The sequence below is a fragment of the Bos indicus x Bos taurus genome, chromosome 9 (assembly GCF_003369695.1).
Source record: "Bos indicus x Bos taurus breed Angus x Brahman F1 hybrid chromosome 9, Bos_hybrid_MaternalHap_v2.0, whole genome shotgun sequence".
Taxonomy (NCBI): Eukaryota; Metazoa; Chordata; class Mammalia; order Artiodactyla; family Bovidae; genus Bos; species Bos indicus x Bos taurus.
The window spans coordinates 31,924,596-31,951,745 of NC_040084.1; the positions used below are offsets into that span (position 1 = coordinate 31,924,596).

Below are 27,150 nucleotides of genomic sequence, written 5' to 3' on the forward strand. Positions count from 1 at the left end.
TAATGGTTCATATACATTTCCATCTTCCTAGGGATCCAGAACTTTTGAGGACAGTGGCTTAGTCATATTTGTTAACCCAGTGTCTTACAGCTAGTAGAAGTTTACTTGAATTTTGTGAATACTCATCCAGTATGTATCCAATCTAACCCCTTCTGCCTCTGCTTTTAGTAATGGTTCTGTTTTTCCTCTCCAAACCATTTGTCTCCTGCTCCTCAGTTGTGGTTGAGAGGCAGCATCTAGTCCTGATCATTAATAATATGTCATGACTGTTGAGGCCAAAGATGGGGTTCCATGTCTATAAACAGAACAACTGTCACCCTTCTTCAATTAACAGAGACAACATTGTGTGTGTTTAGTAACACCCTATTATATATACATATAGTAACACAGTATTATATATAAAATCTGGTGTAATGAGCATCATTGGGGGATTGCTTTGAAGAGAGAAGTTCACATTCAGATGAAGTCTGTAAAATTAAAGGGTTAAGATATTGAGTATATAATCCTTTTTGTCTTGATTCTTTTGATTTTTTTTTTTTCTCTTTTAAAGTAGCAGACATCCTTTTCTGGGACCTATTCCTATTGAAAAGAATAAATTGCCCCTTTTATAGAAGAGCATAATATTTGAGTGGCTGTCATACACATTATGTTTAGAGCATTTGGGAATAAGAATACCATATATGTTCCTTCTAATAGACAGTCCTTTCCTGCTGATAAAATGAGGCATGTTCTCTCTTACAGCCACTAAGATGTTTACACAGGACTTTGTTGCCAACACAAATAGTCATCCAGACATGGGGGGGGAGCTTAGTGAGTGAAATACTAACTTATTTAAAAAGAATTTTTCTTGTTTCTCGTCTATAGTCCTTTATGTTCCTTTATTTTGATTCTTTCTAAATATAAAAATTTTATAGGTGAAAAAAATAGAAAACTAACTGGCATTAAAGCAAATATGTAAACCCTTTTCCTTTTTTAAAAAATCACCAAATGCCCAAGCTTGCATCTTCCTCCATTATAGAATCATAACCCAAGGGGGAAGAAAATGAAGCTGCTTCTGGCTGTTAGTTTTCAACTCTTATTGCCTTAACTCTGAAGGACATGTCTGAATCATGGCCATCATTTCCTATTACTTCATTTAGTCCCTGTTATTTTGAAAGTAACTGAACAGAGATTTGCTTTACCACGCATCGCTTGCATTTGTCTCCTGTGATCATGTTTATAACAACAGGCTTCTTATTGATGAGATAGTACTTAGTCCGTTTAGTTTGTAAATGTCAGAGGTTTCTGTGGCGGTTTATTTAAGAAATTGTAAAGGTCATGTCAAACTGCTATTTTAAGAATCAACCCTAGAATTATAAAAATACTAATTTTACAATAAAACTTAAACTGTAATTCTGGGCTTTCTGCAAAAGAAAATCACACATTAAAAATATATCCCTTCTAGGCTTCATAGGTGTAGTCCTTAATAAAATTAACTTAAAAGAATTTGGCCTTGTTTGTCGTTATTTACGGAGTACCTACTATGTGCAAGATACTTCTTAGGGGTTGACGTGGACTGGAAAGCATAACAGGTCTAGTCCCTGCCCTCCTGAACCATAATCTCATGGAGAAGACACACACACACACACACAAATTTCACCATTTTATGAAAGTGCAGATGTGGCAAACGTGTGCTGTGAGAAAGCGCATGGAGAGCCTAGTGGGTAGTCTGATACATGAAATGTGAGTAAGGATTACTAAAGGAAGGGGAGAGGAGTCAGGGAGCACGCTTCAGGCAGAGAGAACAATACCTTGAGAGACCTTGAGGTGGGAAGGAGTCTAATTGTTTTGAAAACCCAAAAGAAGGGCCATATATCGAGAGGGTAGAGAGCAGGATTGATGACATAGGGAGGGTTGAGATCATGCAGGACCTCCCTGGTCTCCAAACACCCAGGATTTGAGTCTTTAACATTAAAGGCATCAAGAAAGGGGTGATCCGATTCACATGTTAAAAGGGTTGCTCTGGCATTAATGTGGAGGAGAGATTGGAATGGCACTGGCATTGGAACTTTGTGTGATGGTGGAAATGTTCTGTATCTTCCTTCCAGTGCTGTAACCAAGGCCTCATGTAGCTCTTGAGCACGACTATGGCTGAGGAACTGATTTTTTAATTAGTTTAAATAGCAAAATGCTGTCACAGTGCAGGAGACAAGATAATTTGCCATTGCAGACTCAGGCATAGTGGTAGCTCAGGCCAAAATCGTATTAGTGAAGACAGGAAGGAGTGGATGGACTCAAGAGATACCTTGGGGTAAAATTAGTAGAGTTCAGTAACTCAGTGAATATGGAGTGAGGGAGAGAAGTAAAGAATGACCATCTGATGTCTGACTTATGCAGACCTGGAAGTGTGATGGTGCCACTTAGTGAGGTAGGGATCAAGGCTAAGATAAGGTTGAGGAGGGAAAGATAGTATGTTCATTCTTATCACCTCTTCAATTTTAGGTCCCAATGTCCAAGTTTCATTGTTGGGTGGGACTCAGGAGAAAATTGTTTGGATAGTGGTATAAAAATCAGTTTACTTTTTTGTAACTAAGTCAACAAATAAAAGATTTTTTTAATAGATACATAAAATTAGTTTTAAGGTTTGAAACTTCAAATGCATATTTCCCAAATAAGACTGTATTATTAATGCTCAAATTGTCTGTGAACTCTAGGAATGACCTTTCAAAGAGAGTTGTGTCTCTGTTTTTATAGGTAAATGTGCTTGGAAAATGTATTAATTCAAGTAGTAAGCAAAAGAATACGTATGATTGGTGTATATGTTGGAGAACGAGTGATTACAGATTTGACACCCTATGCGGGCTGGAGAGTCACCTGGCACCTACCAGTGTTAAAAATCTCATTTAGCTCCTCTAAGCCTCTTATCTCACTTTTAAAGAGGATTACCTACCTGCAAGTTACAAGATTGTTTATAACATACATAGTGGATCTAGCATAATAAATGACAGTGGAGGGGGATTGTAGGAATGAAGTACATTCCATCCTTCCTATCTGTAGAGTGTAGCTTCCAGGACTCCACAATACCAAAATTCACAGATCTCATTCCCTTATATAAAATGGCATAGTATATGCAAGTAACCTCTGCATATCCTCCTGTCATCTCTAGAGTGTGTTTAATACCTGTGTGCACATGCATGCTTAGTTGCTCAGTCATGTCTGCCTTTGTGATCCCATGGACTGTAGCCCACAAGGCTCCTCTGTCCACAAGAGTTTTCCAGCAAGAATACTGGAGTGGTTTGTCATTTCCTCCTGCAGGAGATCATCCCAACCCAGGGATCAAATCCATGTCTCCTGCGCTGGCAGGCAGATTTTTTACCACTGCACTACCCGCTACCTTTAATACGTAATACAATGGAAATGCTATGTAAATATGTGTAATGCTATTAAAATAATATTTGGCTGTGCATGGCAAGTTCAAGTTTTGCTCTTTGGAACTTCCTCAAATTTTTTTTTCGGTATATTCAATCCACAGTTGATTGGATCTACTTACAGGGAGCCCACAGATACAGAGTGACTGTATAGGAAGAAAAACTTCTACCCTGTCTTCTTTCTTACTGGCCTCCCCTGAAGGATTTTGACCCTTCAGATTGATAATACTATAAAAGCTATCAAATAATAATAATTAGAAGAAACTGAGGAGTTTCTGGTTATATTTCAGGCCAGGTTTTTGGGGGTTTTTTGTAAGATATGATGATACTCATAGCTTTGACATGGTTTATTATCTTACTGAGAGATAAAGCAATTAAAATTTCTGTATATATAATGAAACATTTTAATTTAGTATTTTTTCTAATGAAACAGAATTTTAGAATTAGGGTTGATTATTTTTTATCTGCATGCTTATAAAACTACACTGGTTATTATTTAAAGTATATCACATTAATTAACAGCACATCTGCTCATTTCAGAATATCTTTCTGAAAACAGATTTGTTGGAATTTAAATGTAACATTGACTTGCTGTTGACTTAGGGTTTTGTATCCTACTTAACTGATGTGATTTTACTGCATTATCTGAATTAAAGTCTGAATCAGTCTAAAATTCATTTCCTTTGCAGATCATGTATCAGTTGGAGGACTTGGAGACAGTTTTTATGAATATTTGCTAAAGGCATGGTTAATGTCTGACAAGACAGATCTCCAGGCTAAGAAAATGTATTTTGATGCTATTAAGGTAAACACAAATTTAAATCATTATTGGCACTCAACTAACTTATAACTTGCATATTAATCAAGCTTTAATGAAAAAATGAAATACTACCTGAGTGGGTTGCAAAATATTTTCAGTTAGGTAGAATTCAATATGTGATAGTATAATTATACCAATAATAATCATACTTGATATGGTTTTGTTCTAATAGGGCAGTTAAAAGTTTTTTCATGGTTCAAACCTCAGTTAAGATTCACACATCTGAAAATGAGGTATTTTTCTTCAACAAGTGTGACTTCCCTGTTAAAGTCACAGTTAAAATTATTGTAAAATCCTGAATTTATATTCTAAAAATTAAGTAAGTTAAAATTACCCACAATTACAGACAGTCCTAATGGCTACTTCCATTTAATTATGGACAGTACTTTGAAATAAAAACCTGAACTAACCAAACTAATCTGTAAGGGACGATTATTAATAGTTTTCAAAGGTCCTTGTGATAGAAGAGGAATAAGGGGGAACAAATATTTGTTGATTTACTGTGTAATAAATAGTGTGTTAGGTAAATATATAATATGTTTGTTTCCTTAAATAGTTTTTGTGTTTTTATTTTCTATTGGAGTTGCGATTCATGGGGTCGCAAAGAGTCGGACACGACTGAGTGACTGATCTGATCTGATCTGAGTTGATTAACAATGTTATGTTAGTTTAGTTTTTTTTTTTAAGTGAAATGTAGTTGATGTATGATATTATATTAGTCTCAAATGTACTATATAGTGATTTGACATTTGTGTATGTTATGAAATTGTCACCCACAGTGAGTCTAGTAACCATCTGTCCCCATACAAAGTTATTACAGTATTATCAACCATATTCTCTTCATATCCTCATCAGCATTTGTTATTTGTTGTCTTTTTGATGATTGCCATTCTGACAGGTGTGAGGTGATAGCTCATTGTGGTTTTAACTTGCATTTCCCTGATAATTAGTGATGTTGAGCATCTTTTCATGTGATTGTTGGCCATCTCTCTGTATTCTCTCTTCTTCAGAAAAATGTCTATTCAGGTTTTCTGTCCACTTTAATTGGGTTGTTTGTTGAGTTGTATGAGTTTGTGGATTTTGTTTAATCCTTTATCAGATACATTTTCAGATATCTTCGCCCATTTAGTAGGTGGCCTTTCTTTTTCTGCTGTTGTTGTTAGTTTCCTTCACTGTGCAAAAGCTCTTTAGTTTGATGTAGTCTCCCTTGTTTGTTTTTATTTTCCTTCCCTAAGGTGACAGATCAAAAAACGATATATGGAATTCTCCAGGCAAGAATACTGGAGTGGATAGCCATTCCCTTCTCAGGGGATATTCCCAACCCACAGATTGAACCCAGGTCTCCTGCATCGCAGGCAGATTCTTTACCATTTGAGCCACCAAGGAAGTCATATAAATATATATATAGTTCTAGGACCAATGTCAAAGAATGCACTGCCAATATTTTCTTCTAGGAGCTTTATAGTTTCAGATCTTACTCTTAAGTCTTTAATCCATTTTGAATTTATGTTTATATATGGTGTGAAAAAGTAGTCCAGTTTGAGTCTCTTGCATGTAGCTGTCCAGTTTTCCCATCACCACTTTTTAATTGGAATATAATTGTTTTACTGTGTTGTGTCAGTTTCTGCTGTACGATGAAGTGAATCAGCCATATGCATACATATATCCCCTCTCTCTAGATTTAATATTACATTGGTTCCCTCCAAGGTCAATAGTGAACTTTACTACACAGAGCAGATACAGCTCTTTAATATTTCAGATATTGGAACCAGACACCTTAGTTAGAGCTGTGGCCTTCATTTCACACAGCCTTTAAGACACATGATAAACATTAAAAGCAGACTAGGATATGGTCCATATGCCCTCTTCCAGATTTATTTTTTCTTCATTCCTGTGAGGTTTCAGGTTTTAACTCAGGGAGTTCTCCATACAGTATGGTTTCCCTTATATCATTTTTAATTACTGTCCTGGCAGACATTTTAATTATTCTAATCTTAAAGTGGCCCCCTAAGATCTTGATGTTCCAGGAAAGACAACTTTAAAATACTCTTTCAAATACTTTTCCCTTGGTTTCTAAAACTATACCCCGCCCCCCGCCCCCAGCTTTTAACATATTGTATTTAGACAAACCGTTGACAGGAAAATCCATTAAGAGCAAATGAAGTCAAAGTGTTTCCTCTTTCTCTTAATAGTAAAAACACTTTCAATCCATATTGTGTTTTTCAACTTAGAAAGCAAAGTTAGAACAATTGCACTTTTGATTTGAAGAAGTAGTCACGTCTTACATAGTAAAATTTCTTTGTGCTGGTTACATTTTGCTGCTTGCATGCGTGCCGAGTCGTTTCAGTCGTGTCTGACTCTGTGCCACTATGGACTGTAGCCCGCCAGCCTCCTCTGTCCATGGGATTCTCCAGGCAAGAATACTGGAGTGGCTTGCCATGCCCTCCTCCAGGGGATCTTCCCGATCCAGGGATCGAACCTGCGTCTCACATCTCCTGCACTGGCGAGCAAGTTCTTTAGCATTATCACCGCCTGGTTGTACTTTAAAAGATCATTTTTGTGAAGTAGAGGATCCCTTGCAGTGTTGTTCTGGACAGGTAATTTACTGGACATGCAGTCCATCAGCTTTAGCTTCTAGTGCCTTTTGAAAATCATTTAATCCCAGAGTGGCATGTTTTCTTTGGATTGTGTTAATAACAGATACTTTTGAGTTTTTACCTGGCTGTTAATGTGGCCTCATCTGGAAGCCATACTAAGAATCCAAGGTGGTAGATTCTCATGCTGCCAGAAAGTCCATTGGAGTGATCTGGACAGGTGACATATTAGGCATTTAGGATTCTAGAGGCACATCCAACTAATTTTTTTCAAATATAGAAGGATGAAATCACAAAAGATACAAGTTTATTTTTTCCTAATCAATTCTCTATAGGTTTGACAGAACATATTTTAAAACCACTGAAGACTAATTTTTCCTCCTTTATATTTATTTACATTTTCCCATTGCCACACAAACGTTGTTTCAAAAGTCTTGAAACTTCACTGTAGTTTGTTTTGAGAGATAGTGACTTGGTCAGAATCATACCAAAAATAATGTAGTACTTTATTCAGGATCCATAACAGGGTAATAATGTTTCTCTAATGCATGCTCAAAGCTATTACTCTTGCCATGTAGAAAGAATAATTTCTTGGATGATGAACAAGTATCTGCTTGAAGGACTTTATTGCAATTTGTGCTATGAGAAGTGTAAATAACTAAGATGTTCAGTTGCATTAAATAAGAATGAAATATTAATGTAATATCTAGACCATCAATAAAATTAGCTTAACCACAGTTAATGAGCACAGTAGTGTGTTCATTTATTTCCTACCATCTTGGTTTCATTTGTTTATTTCTAATAAAGGTAAAAGAGGTTTGATCTACCTATGCATTCATTTTCATTCATTCTTCTCTATCACAATTTTGTCTGTATCTACTACAGGCATGCCTCAGAGATATTGTGGGTTCAGTTCCAGACCACTGCAATAAAGCAAGTAACATAGTAAAGCAACTCACATGAAATTTTTGGTTGTCCCATGCATATAAAGTTATATTTACACTACACTCTAGGCTATTAAGTGTACAATAACAGTATGTATAAAGCAAACAATGTATATACTCTAGTTAAAAATACTAACCATCATCTGAGTCTTCAGTGAATCATAATAGTAACATTAAAGGTGACGGATACAAATCACCATAATGAATATAATAATACTGAAAAAGTTTGAAGTGTTGCTAATTATCAAAATGTGACCCAGAGACATGAAAAGAACAAATGCTGTTGGAAAAACAATGCTGAAGACTTTCTTAATACAGGGTCACAGCAAAACTTCAGTTTGTGGAAAACACAGTATCTGCAAAGTGTAATAAAGCAAAGCACAATAAAAAAAGGTATGCCTGTATTCTCAAATGTGCTTCCTAAAATCTCTTTTTTGATGATACTCTAACAGTTATAGACACAGTCATAGCCCTTCTCCTTCCAAGAAGTATTAATAATTGAGAGTGTGGGGGGTATTTCCTATTTAAGTAATAAAAATAGTAATCCCAAGCCCTTATACTACAACTTTGTTTTTTTCTAATAAGGCTTATTTTGTTTATATACTCAGAAGAATATCAACAGTTCTGGGGCAGAAATAGCCAAAGATGTTTAGTCATTTTTGTAAAATCATTTCTCCCAAATTTAAAGACCTTTTTTCTTTTAAAAAAAAACTTATTCATCATATATTAATATCCTTTTTAATAGAATTATTAGGGAGGAATTTAATTCATGTGTTACCAGTAGTGATGTGATGATAATAAATGGCTTTTATCAAGTGCTAATCTAGATGTTCAAGCTGGTTTTAGAAAAGGCAGAGGAACCAGAGATCAAATTGCCAACATCTGCTGGATCATCGAAAAAGCAAGAGACTTCCAGAAAAACATCTATTTCTGCTTTATTGACTATGCCAAAAAATTCAGTATTAACTTTATTGACTGTGTGGATCACAATAAACTGTGGAAAATTCTGAAAGAGATGGGAATACCAGACCACCTGACCTGCCTCTTGAGAAACCTATATGCAAGTCAGGAAACAACAGTTAGAACTGGACATGGAACAACAGACTGGTTCCAAATAGGAAAAGGAGTACATCAAGGCTGTATATTGTCACCCTGCTTATTTAACTTCTATGCAGAGTACATCATGAGAAATGCTGGGCTGGAAGAAGCACAAACTGGAATCAAGATTGCCAGGAGAAAGATCAATCACCTCAGATATGCAGATGACACCACCCTTATGGCAGAAAGTGAAGAGGAACTAAAAAGCCTCTTGATGAACATGAAAGAGGAGAGTAAAAAAGTTGGCTTAAAGCTCAACATTCAGAAAACGAAGATCATGGCATCTGGTCCCATCACTTCATGGGAAATGGATGGGGAAATAGTGGAAACAGTGTCAGACTTTATTTTTGGGGGCTCCAAAATCACTGCAGATGGTGATTGCAGCCATGAAATTAAAAGACGCTTACTCCTTGGAAGGAAAGTTATGACCGACCTAGATAGCGTATTCAAAAGCAGAGACATTACTTTGTCAACAAAGGTCTGTCTAGTCAAGGCTATGGTTTTTCCAGTGGTCATGTATGGATGTGAGAGTTGGACTGTGAAGAAAGCTGAACGCCGAAGAATTGATGGTTTTGAACTGTGGTGCTGGAGAAGACTCTTGAGAGTCCCTTGGAGAGCAAGGAGATCCAACCAGTCCATTCTAAAGGAGATCAGTCCTGGGTGTTCATTGGAAGGAATGATGCTAAAGCTGAAACTCCAGTACTTTGGCCACCTCATGCGAAGAGTTGACTCATTGGAAAAGACCCTGATGCTGGGAGGGATTGGGGGCAGGAGGAGAAGGGGACGACAGAGGATGAGATGGCTAGATGCCATCACCGACTCGATGACGTGAGTTTGAGTGAACTCCGGGAGATGGTGATGGACAGGGAGGCCTGGCGTGCTGCGATTCATGGGGTCGTGAAGAGTCAGACACGACTGAGCGACTGAACTGAACTGAACTGAACTGAATCACTGTATTGACTGCTTTATAAACAAAATGTTGCAGTTTTCTCAATGGATACTACTATTCCTATTTCATGGATAAGGATACTGAGATTTAAAGATACAGTAAGCAAATTACCCACAAAGTTTGCAGATAGTAAGTGTCAGTGCTGAAATTTGAAGCCGAGCAATTGGGGCTTCCCAGACCAAGCAGTGGTAAAGATCTATCTGCCAGTGCAGGAGATCTTAGAGACACTGGTTTGATACCTGGGTCAGGAAGATCCCCTGGCATAGGAAATGACAACCCACTATAGTATTCTTGCCTGGAAAATTCCATGAATAGAAGAGCCTGGTGTCCATGGCATCGCAGAGTCAGACACGACTGAGCAACTAAGCACATACATACACAAAATCTGACTGACCGAAGAACAGCTCCTTTTTCTCCACTCTGTTTTGCCACCCTTTCAAGCCTAAGGGAGAGAAAGGAAGAGTAATAGCACTAGCCTGGGTTTTATATACAAATATGCTCTCCTCATTATTCAGAGCTGAGCCAGTGCTTTGTGTTATTTTTGAAAATGGAAATGCATTAAAGCAGCTCTCAACACTATACCAGTGGCCTGTCTTTGAAAAGAAGACAGCTTTTCTGGTCTGAGGACTACAAGTGTTTGATCATGGAACCAAGCAAAACCTATGGGGCTGGCCCAACAGCATTAATTCTAATGAACCAAACTAACAAAGCATAGATTAGAGGAGATGTACAAGAGCAATAAATGAAATTTCAAGTTGAGTTGTATTTATGGAACCAAATTCAAATTGTGAGTGGTTTTATTCTGTTATATATATATATATATATATATATATACACACATACTGTTGTGGTAAAAGTGAATATGTTAGTTACTCAGTCGTGTCCAGCTGTTTGCGACCCCATGGACTGTAGCCCATCAGGCTCCTGTGTCCATGGGATTTTCCAGGCAAGAATACTGGAGTAGGTTGCCATTCCCTTCTCCAGGGGACATTCCTGACCCAGGAATCGAACCCTGGTCTCCTGCATTGCAGATGGACTCTTTACCATCTGAGCCACAATGTTCTTTTAGTATAAATCTGAGAAAAGATTACAAAATGTTGAAAATAAGTATTATTTTCAGGCTATTGAGACTCACTTGATCCGGAAGTCCCGTAACGGGCTGACTTACATCGCAGAGTGGAAAGGGGGCCTCCTGGAACACAAGATGGGCCACCTGACCTGCTTTGCTGGAGGCATGTTTGCACTCGGGGCAGACGACGCTCCTGAAGGAATGACCCAACACTACCTTCAACTTGGGGCTGAAATTGCCCGGACCTGTCACGAATCTTACAATCGCACCTGTGAGTCCCTATTACTCTTCATATATGGTCTTTGTGCTTTTTTATTTCATTAAGTAACTTTGTCCATTTGTTGCCATCAAAAAAACATCCACTGTGCCTGGTGAATATTTGATGATTATGATTAATATCTTAAAGGAATTTACATTTTTACTTTAAGAGGCATTGCTTTTCTACATAAAAACATTTACTTTTAGTTTACCAATAAACAAAAATCCAGGCCATAAAAGGTCAAGTCTATCTTACTGACCCTGCTTTATGTAAATAACATTGGGCTAGAGTCCCTGTCCTAATACAGAAGAAATTTGGTATGTTATAAACCATTATTAATCTTCCCAGAATCTGCATGAAATATACAATGAATCTACATGCATGCTAAGTTCCTTCATTTGTATCTGACTCTGCAACCCTGTGGGCTGTAACTCACCCCAGGCTCCTCTGTCCATGAGATTCTCCAGGCAAGAATACTGGAGGGGGTTGCCATGCCCTCCTCCAGGGAACATTTCAGACTCAGGGATCAAACCCATGTCTCTTAAGTCTCCCACATTGGCAGGCAGGTTCTTTACCACTGGCACGACCTGGGAAGCCCCATATGATGAGTCTAGCTGCCTTCTTATGAAAGTTTGATGCACAAGTACTATATAACCTTCATGCCATAATGACTTAGAGTTCTCAAACACTAATTTTTTAGCTCACTAATAAGGTGGTGCTTCGCGCTGACCCAGTGAGGACTCGGTAAATGGTGGTAAAATGAAAGAAAGTAAAGGATTATTACCACTTTCTTAAATGTACTATTTTCAGTAGATAAATTAAAAATATATATTGAACATTGCTTATTATACAGTGTTTATAGCTATTCCTTAAAATGATCATTTTGGCACCCCTCTTGAGTGTTCTAAAGTATCTTTTAATTTCATTTAAGTTATAGACACTAAGCATTGTCAGAGACAATAACCCTTGTCCCCCACTGCATGTCTTTTAGTTGTGAAACTGGGACCAGAAGCTTTCAGATTCGATGGTGGTGTTGAAGCCATTGCTACGAGGCAAAATGAGAAATACTACATCTTACGGCCAGAAGTTGTTGAGACTTACATGTACATGTGGCGACTGACTCATGATCCAAAGTACAGGAAATGGGCCTGGGAAGCTGTGGAGGTGACGTTTTAGTTTGCTTGTGTTTCTTATGGGAATATGTGTGTGGAAAAAATACTCAGTGATCCCTATCAATCTAGTATATTAACTCTCCTATGATTCTTAGAGCTTAAAGCTTTGACCAGCCATCTTTCCATTCAAGACTGAGTGTTTTCAGTTAAGTCATCCCACATCCCTGCCTTCAGCTCTGTTTTTTGTATATAAATATACCTCCTCTGGTATTGAAGGAGAATCTGGAAAGACCTATTATAAAATTAAGTTCTCATGTTTATAAAAACATTGACCAGTTAATCCCACAAAGGGTGTCTGGCAACTTGGGAATAGTCACCCTTACCTGTTGTATGTTTCAAGAAACCGCTGTATGATTGTTTCTTTTAGTCTTTGAGCATCATAGTGGTAATATATGCTTTTAATTAGAGCAAATGAGCTACTTAGATCTAACTTTTAGACAGTACCTATAGAAGAACTACTTTGTACATGAATATTCTAACACAGGTCTCGGAATCCTCAGAATATCTGTAAGCTTTCTATCTGTCCAGTGTGTTATTTGGATTATCCTGGCATTTCATGGATCTCTTCCTGCTGAATATGATGTATAATCTTCCTGAACTAATCTGTTGAACACTTTGTGTGCTGAATGCCAGAGGAGGTGCACTTAAGATATGCATCAAACAATGTCTAATTTTAAGAGCTATTATTTCAGAAGGAGTGGGAGGAAATTCAGGGGATAAGAACTGGCAAACGCTTTAATTATCCATACACTCTCTTACTGTCTAGCACTCTTTGTTAGAAAGTTAGCTGGCTTTTAAAACCATTAGGAATAACTTCTCTTAGGAAATCTAAAATGAGCATTGCCTTTGTGTAAAATTTAACTAATATCTTAGGAAGCTGTTGATGAATCTTGCTTATTACTCTTTTCATTTGGTATGTATCTTATCACCAGTTGTCAGTTATTTTAAGTAATAGCAATTCTTTATGCCTCTTTTTTTTTTTGAAAAATTTTCTAATTATGGTTAGTCAGTTGTAATTCCAGTTTCTTTATGTTTTTTCCTCTGAATAAAAAGTATATTAAAATTGAGATTCAGCTAAGCTTTGGTAATTGGGAATTATTTTGGTCTTCAGTAGGCCAGCAAGGAAATTAAGGTTAATACTCACTTGCAAGTACCAGTTTAAATTAAAAATTTCAGTAATAACATTTCATCAAATATGAAACACCATAGTTGATAAGAAACACCATTATTTTATATACCATTAAGAAAATACAACAATACCAATTAAATTATGACATGCCAATTTTAGACATGTTAAAGTGTGAAAAAAAATCATATGACGGTAGTTTGTCGTGTGGGCAGAAAGCTTTGATTTGCTTGGTTCTTGCGGAGGGAGTTGTCTGTAGGGTATGAAGGTTGGTTTGATGTGTTAGGGTTTTTATCTGTTGACTCCTTTTACCGTAGCATATGATGTCAGATTGTTTGCTTGTGTCGCAACACAGGAATCCCCGTTTTTTGCCTGTGGTAACTTCTGTTAGAACTTGAAATGTAGTCGGGGGTGGTAGTGCTGGGGCCTCTTGCCTTCTGTGAAAAGCCACGGAGATCATAGACTCAGAAGGTACGGCAGCACCTTCTCTTCCTTTTGTGCTGTGTCCCGTCCCATCGGCCCTCCCTGTGTCCTGGCTTCAGCTTCAGTGGACAACACCCTGGCCTGCTGGCCCTGTCTTGCCCAGCGCCAGTGCTTCTCAGCTGTTCTGACTCAGAGCCTCTTCTGAGGCAGCTGGCGGAGGTCTGGGACGTGTGGGAGGCTGCAGCCCCAAGGGCCGCCCTCGGCCACTGAGGTTTTGGAGTTGATACATCACTATCCCAGAATAGTTATTCCGAAGAATCATTCTGAGAAGCATTCTATTTGGCTCTTTAGAGGGTTTCAGGCAGGAATGAGCCCCCATGCACACAGCTGTGACCTGCTCCGTGTGTATTTCACTGGCCCTCCTCCCTTCCTTACTTCACTTTTCCCACCAGCTCAATCACTTCCTGATGTCACCTCTGTAAAAAGCAAAGCTCGCTGCATCCAGCCCATGTCTCATGCTCTGTTTTTGGAGGAACCCATGTCCAGAGGCTGAGAGTCCCAAAGATTGTAGTGAAATGATGTGTTCTGATCAGACTAAGCGTCCTGGGTACGTGGCCTCTTCCACTGTCAAGAAACTAAAGCCAGGGACTGTCATGGGGACCCAGGAGAGCTGCTCGTCCCCAGCTTCACATCTCTGAAGTCTTAAAATTTAGACTTGACATGAGGGATTTTTTATTTTTTGAAAGTTAAAAATGCCTCTTTGGCATTTCTCCCAGCCTTGTTTTTCTTTTTAATTTACCAAAAATGTCAAAATATTAAAGTAGCTAGGCCTCTCTAAGCTTCCCTGGTGGCCCTAGCGGTAAAGAACCCACCTACCAATGCCTGAGACATAAGAGGCATGGGTTTGATCCCCGGGTTGGAAAGATCCCTGGGGTTTGATCCCCAGATTGGAAAGATCCCTGGAGGGAGGACGTGACAACCCACTCCAGTATTCTTGCCAGGAGAATCCCCATGGACAGAGAAGCCTGATGGGCTATACAGTCCATAGGGCCACAAGGAGTCAGACATGACTAAAGTGACCTAGCATGCAGGCAGGCCTCTCTAAACTTCTGAAAGGCCCGCACTGTGCTAATAATAGTAAGTGTGTCATCTTCTGGTTCTATTCTCAGGACAACCTCATGTTGAAAAAAAGGATGCTCCCTAGATCCAGAAAACTGAGGCCACAGTGAGGAAGTCTAGAGCTGGGACTTAGCCTCCACCTCTAAAATGTCAGATTGTGTTCTTGACTACTCTGGTTCACCACATTAGGCATGGGAGAGAGAAAAGAATGAGTGGAAGTGAACTGAAAAGATGAAAACTGTTTGGGCAGCACCAGCCCCCAAAACAACTCTTTTTTTCTACAACAGAAGAAGGAGCTTATAGAAATTTCTGATCCCTGGGTCGGGAAGATGCCCTGGAGAAGGAAATGGCAACCCACTCCAGTATTCTTGCCTGGAAAATCCCACGGACGGAACAGTCCATGGGGTTGCAAAGAGTTGGACACAAGTGAGCAACTAATGCATTATCATACAGAAATTTCTGTAGAAAGGAGGGTTAGCTGTTTATCATGCCTGGCCCTCTCTTTAGTTTATCACAGTACCAAAGAACTTCAAGGGAAAAAATCAAGAAAAAGTTTTGCGGATAAATTCTTCTTTTTAAGGAAATGTCTGGAAATAGGATTTCATTACGTTCAATAACAACAAATTTACCTACTTCTTCTGAATCTTTTTATTTTTTTACCCTTTTTTACAAATAATTTTTGGCCTACTCCATGTATCTGGCATTTGACTTTTTATCAGACAGAACAGTTATCAAAAAAGGAAGGAAGGAAAAATATAATAGAACCTGAAAGTTCCTTTCTTCAGGCTTTCCCTCCATTTAGTTCTTTGTCTGAAACTAAGAGTATAATCGAAACTGCTTTTTTTTTAAGTTGATTGTTCTTATGTTCCCTAGGGCTTTTAAAAAGTTCTACACTAGGAGACATGTTCAAGTAGCCTGCCACTTGGATTTTCTTTCACCTGGTAATTAAATGCTTTTTCTCCCGACCAATGCTGTCTCCCTTCTGCCCTCCAGCCCTAGGGTGTGGAATCAATATCCTCATTATCAGTGTCTGCAGATGGAAGTGGATCGCTCAGCACCACACTCCTGCTCCCTGCCTTCGCCTTCCACCTCACCTTTTCCAGGCTCCGCATTCTTAGAGCCATGCTTTCCTCCGAAACCCTTTTCTCACCGATGAAGATTTTTCTCAATTAATATGGCAAGAGCTATGCCGTAGCTTCTTGGTAGTTTAGCTAAATAGGAGGAAAATGCAATATAATTATACAAATTTTTTTTTAAAAAGGGACAGGATTGTGATCTATAGAAGAAAACCGAAAAATAACCTGAAGAATAACTTGATCTTATTCATGTTTCCTTTATCTCATTAAACATTGTAAGGGACTTAGTTTTACACTTTATTATTTTTGTCAACATTCTATGAATTAGAACCAGATTTCCAGTAAGAGTTTGTATACAGTGGGAATCTTTATTTTACCATATAGTTATTAAAATTAATAGGATGTAGTGAGTAGAAAATAACTTCCTGGAGATGATTGTGCCTGGTAACCAGTAAGGCAAACCAGTGTAATATCCAGATATCCAATACAAAGAGCAGTCAGGTTAGCAGTAACTGACACAATGGAAGGCAAGTCATTTTAAAATTCTGTTACCTAAATTTTCATTCTCACACTGCCCATCCCTTATCTTTTCCCATCTCTGACTATAATACGAACTTGTAGTCAGTCAGTGATAAGAATGTAGGATCCTTTCTCTCTGGTTAGTTACCAGTGGTTTAATCCCATCTTCTTCCATCTCAGTCTAAAGAAAAGAAAAATATATTTCAGAAATAGATGCCAGCCGTGTTTTTTTCACTGGTTTTCATTTTCTCCTTTTATATCTGTCAGTCACCAGTATCACTCATTAGTGCTCTGCTATCGATTTTTTAAAGATAAGAAGTTCTGATGACCATAGCAGCCCAGCACGCTCAACCAGCGGTTTAGAGTCCCAGTTGACATTAACAGTTTTTCCAGACCAGGTGTCAACAAACTTTCTGTAAGAGCCAAAGAGAATTAGGCTTGGGGCCCATAAGCATTTACTCAGCTCTGCCACTGTAGTGAAAAAATGGCCATACACAATATATAAATGAGTGTGTCTGTGGTTCCATAATACTGTATTTACAAAAACAAAAAGCAGGCTGGATGTACTTTGTGGTCTGTAGTTTGATGAATCTTGCTCTAGACCATAAGATGAAATGGTTTAAAAATTATTCTGAAATTAAATGTAAAAATGTTTCCAGTTAGATGAGATATACTGTCCATGGGCTTCCCAGGTGGCGCTAGTGGTAAAAAAAAAAAAGCCTCCTGCCAATGCAGGTAGACATAAGAGACCTACCTGGGCTCTATCCCTGGGTCGGGAAGATCCAGTGGAGAAGGGAATGGCAACCCACTCCAGTATTCTTGCCTGGAGACTCCCATGGACAGAGAAGCCTGATGGGCCTCAGTCCATGGGGTGGCACAGCCGGTCAGTTTAAGTCCTTATTTTATTTAAACGTGACAGTCTGGTAGTAAAACTCTGTGACAGCCAGTTTCCTGAAACGTGACCGTTTTTCCCCTCCTCTTTGCGGGTTAGGCCCTGGAGAAACACTGCAGGGTGAAAGGAGGCTACTCCGGCCTCAGGGACGTTTACTTCACCAAGGAGAGCTACGATGATGTGCAGCAGAGCTTCTTCCTGGCAGAGACACTGAAGTAAGTAAAAGTTATTCTCAGTGCGTGTGACCGAGATACCTGAACAGACCTTCTTTCTGAAAGTTGTCTTTATCATGAGCACATTCAAATAATACCAAGCATGACTGCTTCTGAAATCCATTCTACGTGCATGGCAGTAACTGTGGGTGTGTTTTCATCATTGTGTAAGTTCGGCGGCTTGGGACTACCCTTTTTTTTTTTTTTAAAGTTAACATTTTTACATGTACTACCTTTTTTTTTATTTTTGGCTGTCCTGGGTCTTCATTGCTGCACAGGCTTTTCTCTAGTTGTGGTGAGCAGGGGCTACACTCTGGTTGCAGTGAGCAGGCTTCTCATTGCGGTGGCCTCTCTTGTTGCAGAGCACAAGCTCTCGGGCACCTGGGCTTCAGTCCTTGCAGCACATGGGCTCAGGGCTCTAGAGCACAGGCTCTCGAGTTGCAGCTCCCAGGCTCCAGAGCACAGGCTCAGTAGTTGTGGTGCACAGGCTCAGATGTTCCAAGTGTGGGATCTTCCCGGTCAGGGATTGAACTCGTGTCTCCTGTGTTGGCAGGTAGATTCTTTACTACTGAGCCACCAGGGGAGCCCCTTGGGACTGCTTTGTATGGTTCTTGTCCATGGACCAAAGCACACAGCAGCTTCTTTTCCTCAGCATTAACGAGTGTACTTCTTAAGGTTTTGCTATACTTGACTATTGTCCACACTTCTCCACAAGGGGAAGGGAGACGCTGATGTGGTTTTTCTGTGTCTTTGTGGTTTCACTGAATAACCGGGTCCCTCAGGCCTCACATACCCATGTTTCTCTCTCCAGATATTTGTACTTAATATTTTCTGATGACGATCTACTTCCTCTGGAACATTGGATCTTCAACACCGAGGCACATCTTCTCCCTGTACTCTCTAGGAATTTAAAGAAAGTTGAAGACGATGGGAAATAAAAAGACATTTTATATTTTACTCTCCTCCACTCCTTTCACTGCATACCTTAATAATTCTTTTTCTGGTGATCAGGCACATGATGAATTTTTATTAATAGATCTGTGATTATTCTAAGTTTTAAAATTGTTTTGCAGTCTTCTATGTTTATTATCATACATATAGATGGACCTAAATTCCTTACTGTATCCTTTATTATTCAGCCAGTGAATCACAGGGTTTTTTGTTGTTGTTTTTAAGTAATCTGTTATCTCCAGAGTTTATGAAGATGTAGTATTATTTTTAATAAACTGAATAGAACAGTATACCTATGATCTCTTAATTACAATTTTGATTTGACTGCAAAACTTTTTCCTCCTCTATGAGGAGATGATGTCTGCTTTAAGCTGTAATGTTTTGCCATGTTGCAAAAAGCCATAATAATGAATTAAATAATAAAAAAAGCTTTTTTCCTTTTCAATTTCATGTTAATCGGGTTTGTCTATCCACCAGAGACAGATCTTATAACTGTGACAGTGTCCTTATGCGGGTCTATCATTATTTGATAGAATATCTTCTAGAATACTTTACTCACATTGTAATTCAAATTAGAATATCATCCCCAAAGGATCATCTCCTGTCGACCTCATTTCATCAGATCCACGGTATATTTTTGTCAGTTAATTATATTAGTGTTTCCTAATTTGGGAAATAGTTTTCAGATTTTATTTTAAATGCCCTGTGTCATCTCTGGATCATGTACTGGTTAATTTCTTCCATTCTCCACCACACAACAAAGTGAGCTTTTCAGTTTTGCAGAGCTCTGCTATTACCGAATTATATTTTTTAAAGGGAAACTGTATAACTTTTAGTGAGTTAGCTTTTGCTTTTATCTGAATATGTAAAGAAATCGGGGCTCACTCTCTGGAAAGAGGGTATTTCATATGGTTTTTTTGTTTGCATTTCATCTGTAATGTATTTTTCTTGAAAAAAAGAAACTATTACATTTGTTTAGGTTTTTCAGGTTTGAAAAGGGTCTTTTCTCAAACTTAGTAAATTATTCATTTCAGTTTATGAAAGCAGGATTTAACTCAGAGAATCTTTGGCAATGTGTCTATTCATGGTCAATTGAGGAAAAATCTATTAAACTTTTAGGCCAAATTAGGATATAGTATATTTTGTCTGGTTAAGTTCAATGTAGCAATCTCCGCTTAGAAGTAATGCATAGGAATGGACACTCCCAATCCTCTACAGTCCTGTAGCAGATCAAAATAATTATAATTAAATGATTCTTCAAAACATTTTTTGAGATATGAGTCGTTTTCCCAGAAATAGATTTGGTTATCATATTGGTTCATATTTTATATATATTCCTGTGAAAGGGCTAATATGATGATGCATGTACTGAGGTACAGAGATTTTGACCATCTGTACTTTTCAACTACAGCGGTCACATAGATCAGTGCAACCCCATAGATTAGGTTGAAGCATATGAAATTAAGGCATTTGTAGTTTAAAAATTGCTCAGTATCAGTGATTTCATATGCTTCAGCCTAATAGTTTTTAAGACAGTTATTTTCTTAGATCTCAATAGACTGAGTTGTTTTAGCTATTTCAGCTTTTGAAAGCTTTTCAAAAGATTTCCATTGTCTGAAAGGCATATGACCTGCCCCTTTTTTCAATGTTATTCGTTGGTATATGTCAAAAAATAAATCAGTAAAGTTAGTAAGTGGAAAAGATCCTTTAGGACATCATGATTGCTATTTCCAAAACTTAAAGGCAAACGTAGAAGATTCTCATCAAAATTGGGCCATATGTATTTAGATTATAACTTTCATATGAATGTCTTTGAACTAGCAATTTAAAATAATTTATTTTCTTTGCTTTTCAATCTGATTTGAAAGAGCACACGCTGATAGGTATTTCTGCAGCAGATAGGATATTAAAGTCAGGTTGTATGAACACATAGGACTGTACTATGATGAACCTTTTCCTTTCTGATATAAATAGGTAAGAAGATTGTACTACATGCTGCCCAGCCAATAGCAAGAACAAAGTTATTTCAATTCTAGAACTTGGATATTTTTAGCCTAGGACCCAAAATACCAATCATGTAAGCAAAATAAGAGATTCCTATTATGGTGATATAATTTAATTAAAGTTATATTTTGTGTTAATTATTTTAAACAACTGAAGTCCTTAGGTAGAGGCTGTCTTTTGTTCATTTTCAGCAAAAACTGTGCAATTATGTTTACATATGTTTTCACATCCCAAAAGGTGAATAATTAAAATAGCACTTAATTTTGTTTCTGCACATGTTTGGTATACATTGTGTGACACACATGTAAGTTATATGGCAGTTTACAGAACTTCAGTGATGTTTGTCATGACACCTTCATGTGTACCAGTAGTTCTTCCCATTGTTTTTTATTTGTACTTAAATCCACTGTGTCATTTTCAACTTTATATAAATCTCTAATGTTATGGGAAACATAATAGATTGGCACATAATTTTTAAAAACTATATTTGTAAAATTTCTCTATTGTAAATAAAGTCTTTTGATATATCTCCTCATTTGTTCTGTTTTTCTCCATTTAAGTAAGCTTTTGGATGTTTTGGGATGAGTGTGTACCATGGCAAATGGACATATTAAATTCTAACAGTGATTCCATACCATACCCAGAGAATTGTGACAAGGACAGTTTTCCCATTAAAAATTTTAGATTGCAAATAATGTTGCATAACCACCTTTGGTTAATCAGATACTTTTGTTAAGAATCTGACATATGTTGAACACCAGGGCACATGGAGTAGAGACAGGGAGTTGGCATCAGAAATGAAGTGTGTTTCTTGGTTTTTTTTTTTTTAATTATTATGTATTCATTTTTGGCTGCATTAGGTGTTCATTGCTCGCATGGGCTTTCTCTAGCTGCAGCGAGCAAAAGCAAAAAAAACTCTAGGTGCAGTACTCTGGCTTCTCATTGCAGTGGCTTCTCTTGTTGCGGAGCGTGGGCTCTAGGTGCACAGGTTTCGGTAATTGTGGCCCATGGGATCAGTAGTTGTTGCATGGGGACTCAGTCGCCCTGAGACATGTAGGATCCCAGTTCCCAGACTAGGGATCAAACCTGTGTCCCCCACCTGAGCAGGCAGACTGTCAACCACCAGACCACCAGGGAGACATCAGTGGTCCTCGTTCTTCAGTTGACAATCCAACTGAGATCAAACCCCACCACCACCACCAGTGAAACAAAACATTTCATCATGTTAAATGACAAGTTAAATTCTGCTATAGATGTTCAGAGCAGAAGGAGGTCACTAGGATTTGAGTGGTCAAAGAGGCTTAATAGAACAGAACAACTTAAGCTACAGGAGAACCCCCAAAATGGCATTGAAATACATATAATATCATATATGAAATGAGTCGCCAGTCCAGGTTCGATGCACGATATTGGATGCTTGGGGCTGGTGCACTGGGACGACCCAGAGGGATGGTATGGGGAAGGAGGAGGGAGGAGGGTTCAGGTTGGGGAACACATGTATACCTGTGGCGGATTCATTTTGATATTTGGCAAAACCAATACAATATTGTAAAGTTTAAAAATAAAATTAAAAAAAAAATGCTAGGTTCTTCAGATTCAGGTTGTACTTTTTAAAATGTTTCAAACATTTGGGGTGCTGTTCTCTCTGCCCAGATCTCTCCTAGATGTTTTTCTGGCTCATCCTCACTTCATTCAGGCCTCTGCTTAATTAGCACCTTATCAGAGTGGATTCCTTGACAAATCAGTATAAAATTCCCAGTCACCCTTTGCCCCTTACTCTGTTTTATTTTCTATTTAGATTTGTTATGTAACACATTTGTTTTCCTTATGTGTCTGTTGTCTGCCTGACCTCTTAGAATTTAAGCTCCATATGAACAGAAAGTTACTTTATTGGGTCTTTCTCCCCCTGCCGTTTTCAGTGCTGGAGTGGCACCTCATACCTGGTGTACACAGTGAATGCTTGGTTACCGGGTGAATGAATGAATGAAATTCTACCTTGTATTCATAGGCTTTGCTAGAGCTATTTACAAATGTCTTAATAAGTAGTACATTAAAAAAAAAAAAATACTAAGTACCAGTATTACCTGCTATTGTTTTAAATAACTAATCACAAGAATGGGCAGTTTTTAAAACTGCTCCCTAAAGTAATTTTGGGGCATCCCAGGTGGCACTAGTGGTAATGAATCCGCCTGCCAGTGCAGGAGATGTGAGAGACATGGCTTTGATCCGTGGGTTGGGAAGATCCACTGGAAGAGGGCATGGCAACTCACTCCAGTATTCTGGAGAACACTGAAGAATCCCATAGACAGAGGAGCCTGGCAGGCTACAGTCCATGGGGTCACAAAGAGTTGGACAGAACTGAAGCAACTTAGCACACATAGTAGTTTTAGGGAAATACAGAATAAATTAGTATTTATGATTGGAATAACCTTCAACCAACAGATGTTTTTTTACAACATTTATATCATTAAGGTACTGTGTATATCTAGACTTGTGTAAAATACATACCAAAAAAAGTGTAAGTCATGATTTCTCCAATATTGAGTTTTTTCAGTGTTTCTATTTGAATAGCCTACTATTATTTTCTGTAACTTAATCTCCCAGTCACTATATCATAAAAAGAACCTATTTCAATAGCACCAAGCAAATAAATTGTTTTTTTTTTTTTACTTGATGTAGAGTTAATCAAAAGGGAACCTTCTGAATTCAATTATTTGTAACACAAATGTTGGTTTTGTTTACTCTGTTGGTGACAGGATTACTTAAAAAGATTCTAAGCATGATTTATTTTTTTACACTAATATCAACCATCCATACAGAGATGACAACTTGGCAATCAATACATCTAATTTCTGATACTTATGTGTAGGTAGGTGGTGGTGGTGGTTTAGTCACTAAGTCGTGTCTGACTCTGTGACCCTATTCACTGTAGCCCCTCCAGGCTCCTCTGCCCAAGGGATTTCCCAGGCAAGAATACTGGAGTGGGTTGCCATTTCCTTGTCCAGGGGATCTTCCTGACCCAGGGATCAAAACCAGGTCTCCTGTATTGCAGGCAGATTCTTTACCAACTAAGCACCTGCTGCTAAGTCACTTCGTCGTGTCCGACTCTGTGCAACCCCATAGATGGCAGCCCACCAGGCTCCCCCGCCCCTGGGATTCTCCAGGCAAGAACACTGGAGTGGGTTGCCATTTCCTCTCCAATGCATGAAAGTGAAAGTGAAGTCGTTCAGTCGTGTCTGACCCTCAGTGACCCAATAGACTGCAGCCTTCCAGGCTCCTCCGTCCATGGGATTTTCCAGACAAGAGTACTGGAGTGGGGTGCCATTGCCTTCTCCGAACTAAGCACCAGGGAAGCCCAGTTATATGTAGACTGCTGCTTAAATTTTTAAGAAAACAATGTAGATCTTTTTCTTTGAATTTATTTAAGCCTAGAGTTAATATATCTAATTGCCATTCTAGCTCCTTAGGTTGTGCCTGACATCTGGGGGGGACTCAGAATGGGATGAAGAGAATTTTTTTTAAATCTTTTTAACTGATTTAATGGCCCAAGACTGATTTCTGTTTCTTCTTGTTCATTCCATCTACATTGGCCAATACATGAGTCATAACCTTTACAAAATATTTGCCAGGCATAAGATATGCACATAAAGTATTAGAACTACATAGGAGTCTAGACAGCATTTAGTCCAATTCTTTTATTTTAAATATGAGGAAACTGGGAAATTCTCCCAAGGTCAGGAACTGTTTTCTATCCTGGCTCTGCTACCAGACACAGAGATTTAGTAAGATTTATGCTTATAAGAAAGAACAATATATGAGAGCGTACATTATATCCAACCAGCCTACTCCAAAATAAAGGTGTAAATTCAGTTCACTGTTGGAAACTGGTCTAAGGCTGTATTTCTCAAGGTGTCGGCTGCAGTTCCCCTGTGCCAGAATCTCTTGTAAGTCTTGTTAAACTGCAGATTCCAGAGCATTAGTCTAAACTAAGCAAATCAAAATTAAGGGGTGGCCTGGAATATCCACGTTTAGTGAGCTCTTTCTGTAATTCCCATCCATTCTAAAGTCAAGAGCCACAATTTTAAGTCATAAGTAAGTGGAAGTCCTAAAATAGCAGAAGAAGTAATTAATTAGCAAGTCATGACAAGCCTATGTACCTTCTGAATTTTTATTTCTACTTCAAGGTTTAAGCACAACAGCAACCTGAAACAAAATTTGGATCACTTTGGAAACATAGATTCATCCTTTTACAAAAGCATTTCTAAGTAGTAAGCCATACACCTAAATCTTTGAGAAACAGATTTATATTGGATTTTTAAACAATGCTTTCTTATTGAAGGAATCTTAAAAGTATTAACTTCAATCACCCCAATTTTTAATTCAATGACTGTTCCATTTGCTTTCTTCTCCCAACAGCTGCTTTTAAAGTCAATTCTTAAATTGTTTCTTCTGTTTTTCTTGAATTTTAACATGGCTGTCACTTGTGCAGAGTACACAGAATTCCTAGTGGGCCATGTGTCGAGTAAATGTATAAAATGTTCTTGGAAATGACCTCTGAAAAGCACCTTCATTTCCATCCACACCCACCTCTGCCCCTCCCACCCGCCCTATTTTTACATTCATTGTAATGCTAATCACCGAAGATTTTTTTGACTTGTCATTGTTATGATCACTTTGAATGCCCTTAAAACATTACTTACTAATAAATTAACGTAAACTTGTGTTACAGATTCATTTAATTCCCCAGTGAATGCAAATTACCATGAAAGCCTAGAGAAGAACAGGGATAGATGCAGAGCAACTTTTCCACATCCTGGGTTATTTTGGCCTTAGGCTGTGAACACACATTAATTCATAATTCTGCACAAAGGGCCATAAAATGTACAGATTTTCAAGTAACATTTTCCCAAAAAATGACTGGCACCTAAGAGTTTTTTGTTTTGCTTGTTCTATTCTGTTTTGTTTTTTGACTCTCCAAGGAGAAATGATGATTCTCATTCACCGAATTTTTAGGAACTTTGTTCCTGACTTTGAATTTTTGTGGTTGTTGGTAGAAAGTAGAAACACACAGCATCAAATCGGCCCTAGAACTAAGCTGAGAAGCCACCACACCAGCTTCTTAAGGCGGGCACGGTGCCGTTGGCCCCGTATCGTGGGCATGGCAGCTTTGACTCTTGGGACCCAAGGCATCTATTTAGCAAGTGACAGAAGGACTAGCAAACTGTCTCTTCCTTCTTTGTGCAAAACCTCACCACCACCCTGCCAGTCAATACCGCACATTAGCCTCACTGGTTAAATAAACCCTAAGTACATTTTAAGTACTGGTCACCTTGCCATCTATTTCCAGATGGATAACTTTGTGACTTAATGAACTGTGGCCAGGAGCTGCAAAATTTTATATATTTTAAATACCACCACTAAAAATCCATCTAGTCTCTTTTCTTTATATAATGCAGTAGAGAAGAAGAACATAGGTATAGTTGGGCCAGTGGCAAGCAGATTTCACTAAGAATCAAGACAACTGAGTTCCAGACTTGGCTATAGCATTAACTTCCTGTATGATTTGAAACAAGTCTTTACATCTCAGTTTCCTCATCTGTAAAATGAGAGGAGTGATCAGCCCAGGTGGAGCAGCTAGGCTGTACCTTCAGTAATGTCTCTTGTGGATGGTGGAGCAGGAAACGCAATACACAAGCAAGGAATGTTCCATGCATGGACTTGAGACCACCGCACCCAAATTATGAGACATCAAAACCTTACTTTTCTCATCCGTAAAATGGGAATAATAACACCTACATCATGAGGACTAATACAGCTCACATATGTATGTGTTCTTATCTCTGTACCTGGTAGGATTATGCTTCAATCCCTGAATCCCAGTCCCTATTTCTAGCTTTATAAAGAGCTAAAGAGAATCATCTCCTGCAAAAGAATCATCTCTCCTCTGCCTTGGGAAGCCTCCAGCTTGTTTTGTTATGACAACACGTTTGCTATTATTTTGCTTGCGGTTTCCAACTACCCTAGGCTTCTTTGGATGCCGTCCTTCAATCAGACTGCTTCAAACACATGTTATTGCTCATCTTCCAAGGTCAGAGTTTAGCTCTTATTTTCTAAGATGAGAACAGAAATATCCAGCTCTTTCTTCACACCAGTGTGCTGCACTAATTGACTTTTCCACATACTTTTTATTAAAGAACAGGCGGTTTTCTTTCAGCATTTGTAGAAGAAAAGAAATAGAGATCAACCTGCTTGACTGCCGCACTAGTAAGCGCACTATTATCAGCTGTGTCATTGATGTATTCAAATAATGCCATGAAAATAAAACAGTGACTGCAAGTTAAGAACTGCTTTTAAATTGAAGTATAGTTTTGTTTTCATCCAAAAGTAGCTTTGGAAACCAACAAAATCAATTTAATGAACTCGGAAGGATTGCTGAAATAATTTCTGAAAGAGCCAGTATTGCTTCCAAGATCAGCTTACATGTTTGTGCCCTCCAAAAGTCACATCTGTTTCCCC

General features: G+C 38.3%; 1 protein-coding gene across 1 annotated transcript in view; it reads left to right on the forward strand.

Moving 5' to 3' along the window:
• Positions 1–21,169, forward strand: part of MAN1A1 (mannosidase alpha class 1A member 1) — a 173,315-nt gene extending 152,146 nt beyond the window's left edge. The window contains exons 9-13 of the mRNA XM_027551103.1: positions 4,097–4,212; positions 10,933–11,152; positions 12,132–12,304; positions 17,567–17,682; positions 18,491–21,169. Of these exons, the coding sequence (XP_027406904.1) occupies positions 4,097–4,212; positions 10,933–11,152; positions 12,132–12,304; positions 17,567–17,682; positions 18,491–18,617 (752 nt within the window). The 3' untranslated portion in view covers positions 18,618–21,169. The remainder of the gene's footprint in view (positions 1–4,096; positions 4,213–10,932; positions 11,153–12,131; positions 12,305–17,566; positions 17,683–18,490) is intronic.
• The last annotated feature ends 5,981 nt before the right edge of the window (positions 21,170–27,150 follow it).